Genomic DNA, 11724 nt, shown 5'->3' on the forward strand with positions numbered 1-11724 from the left:
ATTTTAGACTAGTCTACAAGTTTATGATTGATTGATTGATTAGGGTTTAACGCCGAGTCGGCAATATTTCAGCCATATTTCGGCGGAACATTAACTCTGTATGATCGTTTTTGAAAGATTTTTGGTTTCTCTGGCGGCCCCCAGTGAGCCTACTCTTTTCCGAAAACCAGAAAAACGATCTTTTGCGTGCCAAGGGGGTTGCAGTCTACAAGTTTACCAATTTCTATTGAAACAAGACTAAGACTGTAGGAGGAGAATAATTCTGAAAATTGTTTACAGACAGACAGGCAGCTAAACAGACAAAAAGACAACCTACAGACACCTAACCATCGCATAAGCACTTTTGGTCTCTGACTAATAGAGCTAAAAAAAGAAATGTCTTCTAATGTCCCTACAACATTCAATACCCTATAACACACACGAAACCTTGTCACTGCGCGATAGAATACACAGTGGGAACTATATGCATTTTCTAAACTCTGACACACCAAAATGTATATTGTTTTGGCTCAATTTAATTAAAAACAACTACCCTATTAAATTATCATACAAATATAACAATTGTACATTTAAAATTAATTTGTCATTTTCCCCCTCGTAATATTCATTCTTTCCACGTCAGAACTGCTCACTTTTCACGCCACAACGGCTCTTAGGTCTATAAGACACACATTTTATGAAAAAACGCTAAATTCATAAAAAAGAATAACGAAATTTAACAATTATGAAGAGAGAAATTAGAGAATGTAAATATAAGCATTGAATTTTTATTTTTGGATGTCTCGGTCCTATAACAGCACCTGTACGTGGTGCCGACTAATTATCCGACCGCTCTAACGTGCGGTATTCAATTTGTCGGCACGGCCAGGGGCTGTTATAGGACCGACAACATCCAAAAATAAAAATTCAATGCTTAAATGCTAAATCTCTTACCATATCTATAGTAAATATATTTTCAGCAAAACACCTAGTATAATATTTATAATAAATAGACAAAAAATACACATATATAGACATACATATATATGAATATAATTATACTTCTTTATAAAAACTCAAATTAACGACATCGCGATTCGTACATAATAAAAAATTATTATAAAATTATCTTTGTAGAAGTTGTATTATCAATGGTTAACGTGGTGAGTTATTAATGATACAATTATATCATATATTGATGAAACCACTAATGACTACTTATGCTTCATCATAATGGATTTATATAATTAATTCTTACCACAAGGATATGTCAATACGTGTTGTACCCATGAGATCACTGAATTGGTAATTTTCCTTTTCCTCAGAGTGCTCTCCTTATTTAAAACAAAGATTAATGATTGATTGCTTATTGTTTCTCAACCATATTTAGGCGTTAAGACAAAGAGGGATTGATTGATTGATTGTATGTTGTTTTACGTCCTGTTCGAGGATTTTTCACTCATATAGAGACGTCACCATATACCGATGAAGGGCTTCAAATTTAGACCTATACTCGGCACTCAGGGCCATTGAGCAGCAAGGGTTCTTTATCGTGCCAACTCCTACCATGACATGGTACCTCGATTTTTAAGGACACGTGACTTTCACTTCTAGTGCCGGGCGCTCGGCGAAGGAACAGTCACTACCTATGTTTACGTCTTAGGTTCGACGCGGCGAACGACAATCGAACCTCGGCCTCCCGATCACGAAACGAACGCCCTACCACTTGGCTACCGTGATCGGTGACAAAGAAGGGAAAACGACAAAGATCGAAAACAATTGCATAATGCAGAAAAGTCCGATTTCCTGATGGAAGAATATGATTATCATCTGATTTTTTATAACCATTATAATGATTCTTAAGGCTTAAGGTCATCCTATTAGTATATTTTCAAACCAAATGAGTTAGGTCTATCAATATGAAAATATTGATTACCTACAATTCTAATACAAATGAAAATGACTCAATAAAGGTTTCTTTGACATTTATGTCTGATTTGGTACAAATAATTATGACTGTCTTGTATTGTGATATTTACTTCTGTACGACTTTACTAATGCTAAAAAGGTAATTTTCCATTATTTATCATAAACTTTTGTAACTAAGTATACTCGAATGATTTACTTACATTTGGAAAACAATCCTGTTATAATTTTAAAATAACAGTATATAATTTAATTTCGTTTGTATTCTAGCCTCTGATTGGTTAATATCCAAAAAGGAACACAAATTATTTCTGTATAACCTGGTTTGGTATGGGGACCCCCCCCCCCCCCCCCCCGACAACCAGCTGAATCATCTGTATCCATACAATCCTCTCATTTCCAGTCCTCGGGATTCATGGAAAATTCCAGATTTAATAGATGTACCTTTAACTTCAAACAATAATTCGATCTTACCACATGTAAACAAACAACAAGGCTGCTAGGCCTATGTATCAGTTTTTACCTCCCCTCGCTTCCCAACACTTCCGTTACTACGGTTGTATTATTGAGCGGCAAATTTGAACTAGTAAAAAGCAACGAAATTTTACACCCATAGTTATTTAATGATTTAAAAATTAAATTATAAGGAACTAGACTTTGACCCGTGCGTGCACGGGTTGACATTGTTATGAATGCATCCATGTGCATATCGGACATTTACAAAATAGATACATCGACACATTCATATTGTAAGGTACTTTTGAAATAAACAATGAATGTGAATATAATTCTGTTTTTTGGTTTTTTTTGTTTTTAAAATTGGTGCGTAACGGCGTAGCGCAGAATGGGTTTGACCCCAAGTTTAGCTATAAATCAAGTCATGAGTTTGAATCACGCCGGAGCTTACATAAATTTCACCTTTCCAAACAAATTTAATAAAAGAAATTATGGATATTTATTGAAAATATGACAACAACAAAGAGTTGAGCACTGCTGATACGTATCAAGCAAAGTAATGAAAATGAAGAAATGTGCTAAGCTGGTATTTTTACACAATCAGTTATTAAACTAAATGTGTAATAAATATTGTATCAATTTTAACACTGCAGGTCTCAACTTGTTCAAAATATGATCTCAACAATAAAAGAGTTATTAAGCACTGCTTATACATATACTTTATATATACACAGGTTATAGACATGTATATAATCTGTAAAAGCAGAAATGAACATGGACAAATGTGATACACTGGTATTTCTACACAATTTAGCAGATGTGAAGCAGAACAGATTATCTTGCAAATACCCCCCCCCCCCCCCCCCTCAAAAAAAAAACAAAAAAACAAAAAAAAACAAAAACAAAAACAAAACAAAAAAAAAAAAAAAAAACAAAAAACAAAAAAAAAAAACAAAAACAAAAAAACATATGGTTGTTCAAGAGATCATAATAAGAATTAAGAATATCAAATGTACTTTATCAAATATATGATATAAGAAAATGCTCTCATGACTGTGTTTTGATAAAAATTAATGTAATATCCTTGAATTAGTAATATTTTGAATCGATTCGATTAAAACCCAAACCTCGGTTTTTAAATAATTAAGATTCGATTTTTGGAAACAATATGTTTGCTTCATTTGTGTATAAACCTGTTATTGTTATTGAAAATTCGAAATAAATAGTAACCAACTTGAAAGTTTTTTTTTCATCTTTTATGATTCAACAAATGTAATGTGTTTTACTTTTTAGCTCACCTGAGCTGAAAGCTCAAGTAAGCTTTTCTGATCACATTTTGTCTGTCGTCAGTCTGTTCGTCTGTCTGTCCGTCTGTCTGTAAACTTTTCACATTTTCGACTTCTTCTCAATTTCAACCAAACTTGGCACAAAGCATCCTTGGGTGAAGGAGATTCAAAATTGTTAAAATGAACTACCACGCCCTTTTTCAAGGGGAGATAATTAAGAAATATTGAAATTTTTTGATAAATCTTTAAAAATACTCTTCTCAAGAACCATTTGGCCAGGGAAGTTGAAAGTAATGTGGAAGCATCCTCAGGTAGTGTAGATTCTAAATTGTTAAATTCATGACCCCAAGGGGTAGGGTGGGGCCTCAATGGGGGGTTGAAATTTTACATAGTAATATATAGGGAAAATCTTTAAAAATCTTCTCAAGAACCTTTTGTTCAGGAATGTTGAAACTTATGTGGAAGCCTTCTCAATTTTGTTTAAATCTTATCATGACCTTTCATGACCCTTGGGGGTACGGTGGGGCCACAATGGGGGAAAGGTATCCATGGGAGTATTTATAGGAATTTTTTTTATGAATTTTCTTTTCCAAACCTATTTGACCAGAGAGGTTTTCTGAAATGTAAATTCATATAATGTACATTTAAATTTGATGATGACGATCACAGGGGTCATGATAGGGTACAACCACAAAGGGAGAGGGGAGAACAAAATATTTACTGAAAATTTTACATATGAAAATCTTTAGAGAAAAAAGTTAGAATATGTTTCAAAAATTTAATATAAAAAACTAAATTTGTACAGATATTTCTGATTTGTTAAAGCTGTTTGGGTTAGAGTAATTGACCATTAAAATTAGTTGCTCAAGTGAGCGGCGTGGCCCATGGGCCTCTTGTTTATGCTAAGTATAAAATATATGGGGGGGGGGTTACAACTCTTTTTGGATCATACAATATCATTTCCATTTTTTAATTGAAATCATACAATGTAATCAGAAACATTTTAAAATAAATGTTTCTGATTTTATTATTCAGAGCATAATTTTTTCAAAATATTTAGGAGTTTAGCGCAAACTTTAAAGTTTACTGACCTTGACCGATTTTATTTTGGGACAGCCAATGAGAATGCATGGTTAACTCACCCTATATTTTACAAACGATCGATATTTTAGCAGCATTGATAGAATGAACTGTACGGGCCGCAAGGGCTGACTTCAGACTACCTATCAAGCGTAGTTACCGTGACAACCTTTACATATTTTAGACTAGCCTAGAACAGGCTGTCCCTTCTATATAACGTACTGAAGATCAATAACAATAATTGACATATTTCACCCACTTTTTTTAAAGTTAAAGAAATTTTTGGAGGTGAAGTTATAAACCTCAGCAGTGAAGGTAATAGTAAACATGGCGAACAAATTCAAGTTGCAATCATTTAGACACATTTCAATTTGAAAATATCGGTTATATTGACGTTATTTAATTATTTCGATTTATTTCAAAGTTAAGAAATGAAAATAATGTTATTGTAATTTTTGGCTGAAAAAGAATGCCTACTTCACCAAAATGTGATTCTAGCTGCAGTTGTAACACACACACACCCTTTTCCCCTCAAAAAAGCATAAAAGAAAGGAAGGACAAAATAAAATCGGGTAGTTACATTAATATTGCTTCTACGATCATGAGCTTTTTGCCTCCGTTGAGATGGCCAGAGACATAAATAACATAATTATAATAAATGTGTCTCCGAGATGACGAATGATTACCCACGTGGCCACAATATCACATTTGCATGGATAAACTCAGAAACAATAATACAAATACGTGTAAATTTTCATTGGAAATTTGCTGTATATTTTGTTCATATATATTTATGATTTCTTATCAGAGAAATTATAAAATAACAAATATATATCTACTTAGTACAAATTACTTTTGTCTTCTCTGATTTGAACACCGTGATTTAGCGTGAATGCAATGCGCACGCGCAAGATTGTAAAATCCAAAAAATCCAGATGATTTCCGGAATTTTTTGAAGAATTTTCGTTGATTATTAATTAGCGAAGCTTAATTGAGAAAAAATAAAAACAAATTGGTAATCTTCAAGTACTAATGATGTTTAAAATATATAAAACAAAAGACAGTACTCTTCCGATTTATCGGTATTAAAGGCCAAAAATTCGAGTCTATTATTTTAATATACATGTAGTAGTATAGATGACTCTAATTCTTGGCCAAATTATTCGAGTATAACCTGGTTTGGGTCAGTTTACGCTGTTTTATAATCCGCTTCGCGGATTATACAGCGTAAACTGACCCAAACCAGGTTATACTCGAATAATTTGGCCAAGAATTAGAGTCATTCCTAAAATAAAATAAGTTCATCACTATCGTGAATACTCTGTGAATGTAAACTACAATTGGGAACGTTATAAGGAAGTAATTCCTAATGAAATACCATCCTGAACTTTATGAGAAAGTAAAATACTATTTCGAACAAAGAAAATAAGTTAAAAAAATTACTATCGGGAACATTCAATGAAAGAAAATTACTATCAGGAACATTGTCTGAGAGTATATTACTATATGGGTACATTGAAAGAAAGTGAATTAATTTCTGGAAGTTAAAAAAGAACGTTATTCTTAAAAGAAATTATTTATTTTTATCTCTTTCATGTTGCTCAATATATACTTTATTTCAAATTCATCATTTGTTATATACAAAAATCAGTTGTACTCCTCTATAATCGTATTCCACCGTGCATCAATGTCAGATTTTGGTGTTTCCCACAACATATTAATCAACGGCCACCCACGGGTTGCAGTATTAAGGACATAAGTGTTGTTGGGATCCATATAATAGGAGTACGCTCCCATGACCAAGGATTGCGCAATCCTTGCGCAGACGCAGATCTTCATAACCTCCCTCTCTGTGCTATTTAAACTGCGTTCTGATAAATATCCTGCCAGCACATGTCCTCCAACATCTCTTTGGTCCATTTCATGACATTTTATGGTCATGTAGGCAATGCAAATGGCAACATCGAAAACCAAGTAAGACAACACAACGTCATTGAAGTCTATAATAGCTGCTACGTCACAAACACGTGACTCTGGCGGTACATTGTCTTGTCCAGGACAATCTTTTACTATGATATTGCTCTCGTTCAAATCGCCATGAATCATTCCTAATCAAGAAGTGGGGAAATGAAAATATAAGTAACAATTTTCAAGAAATTAATATTGAATATTTCTATAATATATAAAAAGTAATAATCTTTTCTGAAAATGACAATGGCTCGAAATCATGCCACCATTCTCTTTCATGCCTCTGTTTAAAGGCATTGATAGAAGTAGAGGTGATAAAAGAATTACAAAGACTACATGAACAATATGTAATGTTTTTATCTGAAAAAGCATATTACAATATAATCAATTTTTGTTATGTTATTATTACAGCTGTACTCTAGAAGAACTTGGATTTAACTGAATTATTAGCATCCGACATCTGGTACTCCAACTCTTACATATTTCCCTTTCAAAGGACGATATTCTTCAAAATCACTTTTCAGTTTCAAATACTTTCAAGATTCCAGTCAACGGAAGTAACATTGAGTTGCCACACCTATACTGGATTTCAAAACTTCATAAAATCCTTTCAAAGATACATTGCAGGGTTCAGTAAATATTCTACCAAGCTTTACTTCTCACAAAAATTTTAAATGCTTAAAGGAAAAACCCACAGTACTGTGCTTCAACATATTTCAGAAGTGGTGTATATTAAATTTAGATTCTCAATTACTTCAAAGAAATTTTAGAAAATTTGAATTGAGATTTTTTTCCTAAATCAATAGCATCAAAACATATGACTTTCCAAAACTTTGTACAACCGTTCCTCAATATATGAAAAAAAAAACACCAAGTTTTCAGACACCATAGACAACTGCTTCTTCAATTATACTAAAAAAGCTCTTAATTCTAAATCTTGTGATTGGACATCAACAAAATTGTTAAAAGTCACTCTGATTATACACAAAAGTACTCTGAAGTTTATCTCTAAAACATATACTGGAGTTTCTAATTGGCAACATCTATGAAGTCTGGAGACCAGTCATTTGAATTTCAAATGGTCACAAATTCTGCTCCTGTACTAGAAGACTTGTTTTTTTTCATTCTTATGAAGCCAAATTCACCCAAAACAGTCCAAATGTGAAGAAAACTCTTGCTGTGGCCTTCGATTCAAATATTAGATACTAGTATGTCGATCAATGAACATTTGCTATTTCCATTCAAATGTTAATTAATCATATCTCTTTGAACTCGAAATATTTATTAAACAAACTTCAGAGAGTCTGCCACATCTGTTTCACATTTGAACGTTTTACTAGAGAGAAACATTGATAGCAAAATAACGACTAAATTTATTGATAAACATGTAGAATTCAACTTTTCTCTAGTCAGCTTTCCGTATGTAGCAATATAACTTTATTACATGCATGTTTATATCTCTTATGTGATTCAATTCACAAGAGAATGTTCCCATTTACAACCCATTTAAAGCCAACATTTCGCAAATACTATGGTTGATGGAATGATGTGTACAACTTGTTATTGCGAATGCACAGTGATGTTAATGCAAATCATTAGGCCATTATATTTTCATACTGATTTGTCAACAGCTAGATTACTCCGTTTAATCGCTCAAGACAGCGCTCATGGTGGGTGTCACCGGCAGACAGGGAATGCTTACTCCTCCATGGCATCTGATCTCTCACGTCTGATGTTTCATAGGTCTTATTTTGCTCCGCTATATTTTTTCTTTTTAATTGAATGTTTGAGTCCGAATACTGTTCGTTATCTTTTTATTTCAATGTAGTAAAAAACTCCACCATCACTTCCATATGGCATTAACGTCTCCTAACGAATCGACACAAAAGAGGAAGCTTCGAGTACAATCAAAGTTTATACCAAGGCAGGCTTTCAACAATTAAATTAGTGTTATAGGACTTTCAGAAGTCTCTTTTTAACTCAGCATTTCGTAAATTTTATTGTTGTTATAATGACATTTGCAAATACAATCTATCGTTGATTAAATGTTTAACTGTTTGTTTGTTTGTTTGTTTTTTTTTTTTTGATAATTATTGTTAGACCATTGTTTCAAAACAATTTTGACCATGGATTATTCCGTTTACCTCATTAATACAGATGGCTTACGGCCCGTGTTTCCGGTCAATTTCCTTCTATGCACCTAATATCTGCTTGTTTTGTCCTATTCCTATTCGTATTGTTTATAAGATTTATGAGATTGATTTCTATTACTTATCTTCACCTTTTTCTTTTACAATAACGTTGTGGGTTGTGTTCCAGATCTCTTAATACGGTATCTCTTTCATAGCGGAATGTAGGAAAAATGTCGACATTTCTGAGGGAGATCAAGATATCAAAGTTGTTTGTTTTGAACATATTTCATTGACAATATGTTAAAGGGATTGGACACAAATTCTAAAAACTTAGATAGTCCTCTCCCAAAGTTGCTTTTTCTATTCGTTATAATGTCAGAACTACCTATTCCCTTATTTGAGTATTCCAGGTGTTAGACTTAACAGTGTTTGACATACCGATACCTGACTGTATTGCTTACCTTTCGTGAGTTTGTCATATTTTGGAATAACCTCTTTTGCGAATGTGTCTATGACCTCAATCATCAGTGCTTTTCGCTTCTCATCTTGTATTCCGATTAAGAAGTCACGCAAACGTTCTACTTCAGTCAAATTCCACATGAATTTGTAATTATCGAAGAATCGATGGTGAAAACCCTGAAAAACCCTAAAAACTTCATTTTAGAATAATGATTAATTTTCAAAATTCCATATTTTTATCAATATGGAACTCAACATAAACTAGTATCCAATCTATCTCACTTCTTTTGCAATGAAACAACTCTCACAATAGGAACATAAACTATAACACAAAAAAGTTTTTTTTTCCAATTTTGATATAATTTTATGTGCAATGAAACAATACAGAGAACATTTTGTAAAAAAAAAAAAAAAAAAGGGAGATTGCGAACTAGGCATTCCATATGAGTATTAATGCATACTGAAGAAGATAAATCCAGGGGGGATTTTTTGTAGATAAATATATTTCCATTTACCTCTAGGGAAGTGTGCAGTTTTCCAAGTGATTTTCCAATGTTATATAGACTTCTTGGCAATGTTGGTTTTTCAAGGAAGATAACTCCTGGAATGTATGTCAACAGACGGACAAGGTAGAAATGGTAAGGGGTTGAATCTATAGAAAATTATAATAACAATTGTTAGAAAACACAAAACATAACTTCTCTCAGTATTGCTCCTTAGTTAATACCAAAGACACTCATTTTGTTTCCTTTCATTTTTGATATACATGTATATACATGCATGCCACTGACCATGTAGCTTCTAAAATGTAAGACGCTACAGTTTTTGCACGATGTGACTCAAATGGTAGAATGGCCAATGAAGCAATAGCGAGTATATCTAGAAGTGTCTAATCTGCATAAAACTACGAATACCTGTTATGTTTTCTGAATGGTATATTTTCTCCAGTGACATCGTTTCTCCTTTCAAATTTTTCATCACTTTAGGAATTGACACGCCTTTTTTGGCAACATGTTCCATAAGGGCATGCACAGCCTCTACAACAATTAATTAAGTAACATTTTAATGGTACTACTCTGCAATATAAAATATTGTTTGTTTGTATGTTGTTTAACGTCCCTCTCGAGAATTTTTCACTCATATGGAGACGCCACCACTTGCCGGTGGAGAGCTGCAAATTTTGTCCTATACTCGGCACTTAGGGCCATTGAGCAGTGAGGGATCTTTTTCGTGCCAGCACCTATTGCGACACGGGATCTCGGTTTATACGGTCTCATCCGAAGGACCGGTCTCCACGTCCCACAGTGGGATTTGAACCCGCGACGTAAGGATCAACTCCTTACGCCGCGACTCTAGAGCAGACGCTCTTACCACTTAATTAAGCTAAATCAAATTCAATACTTAGGAAAAGATGTTGAAAGAAACAAAAATCACTCATACCAACAAATATAGGATTCTTGGACTGCATTTTGTTAAGAATCTTCAAGACATAACCATCTGGCATAGTATGATCTATGTAGGGGTTTTCTGATTGGCCCGTAACAATCACGTGATAGTTCCTGTCGTCATAACTATCTAATTCTTTGCAGGACTCTACTGTCAGTCCGTACAGAGATTTAACAAGGTGTGGTAGATGTTTCATTGGAACAAATGGCTTGATTGTCTCCCCTGCATTTTGCAGCATATCATTTTCGTCGCTCATTTGGATTGCAGTATGACTTCTGACAAATACATGAAAGTTAAAAAAAAAGAAGAAGAAAAATTAGGATACTATACTCAGATAAATACTTATTAGTTTTCATCGCCTTACCCTCCGCTCGTCTTCTCCTCTTTTCGTAATCGATACATAAGCTACGTCTAACGTGATGAAAACCAAAATAAAGACACCAAAGATATATATACATGTAGTTCAGAGGTTAACACGAGATGCGATGAAGTTATACAGGTATGACCTGGATTTTACTGTTATGGTTTTTATTGACAAAAGTTCGGCAAATGTTGACTGACAAGAATCTACACGACCCTCTGTTAATGTAGACATTTGCTTCGTAATCAAGAAAAGCAGTACATGTTTGAGATATGCATGCAATATTAAAAGGTACATGACGCAGGATTTCAAGTACAGAGGTTGAGAAATAAAAATAAATCCCCTATATTTCGTTATCATTCTTACGTTTTAAGAAACATGATGTGCCTCAAAGTCAAATTTATAAATCAATAACTTGAACATTCAGGTATCTCTGAAGCTGTTATTAGAGACATGAATGAGAAATGGATGAGTAATTTTACTTATTCCCATTAGCAATGTTATTCATAAAAGATGTCAACCATGAAAGGAAATGGAATTGATCAAAAGAATGCATAATTATAGTCCTGAATGCTTCGAAATGGAGGGTTTGAAATTTAAAGTGTTCATTCGTTTATCATGCACTTAATTA

At 33.4% G+C, this 11724-nt stretch overlaps 1 protein-coding gene across 1 annotated transcript; it reads right to left on the reverse strand.

Annotated features, from left to right (window-relative positions):
- Positions 1 to 6371: 6371 nt before the first annotated feature.
- Positions 6372 to 11001, reverse strand: LOC133189032 (hydroxylysine kinase-like). Its single transcript, XM_061324473.1, has 5 exons — positions 10727 to 11001; positions 10201 to 10323; positions 9802 to 9938; positions 9289 to 9463; positions 6372 to 6835 (listed from the first exon to the last, which is right to left on the reverse strand). Exons 1-5 carry the CDS (start codon positions 10986 to 10988, stop codon positions 6375 to 6377), a joined length of 1158 nt encoding a protein of 385 aa, XP_061180457.1. The 5' UTR covers positions 10989 to 11001; the 3' UTR covers positions 6372 to 6374.
- Between the last annotated feature and the right edge of the window lie 723 nt (positions 11002 to 11724).

The sequence above is a fragment of the Saccostrea echinata genome, unplaced genomic scaffold, assembly GCF_033153115.1.
Source record: "Saccostrea echinata isolate AGI-Se365-2 ecotype Australia unplaced genomic scaffold, CSIRO_AGI_Sech_v1 ptg000016l, whole genome shotgun sequence".
NCBI lineage: Eukaryota > Metazoa > Mollusca > Bivalvia > Ostreida > Ostreidae > Saccostrea > Saccostrea echinata.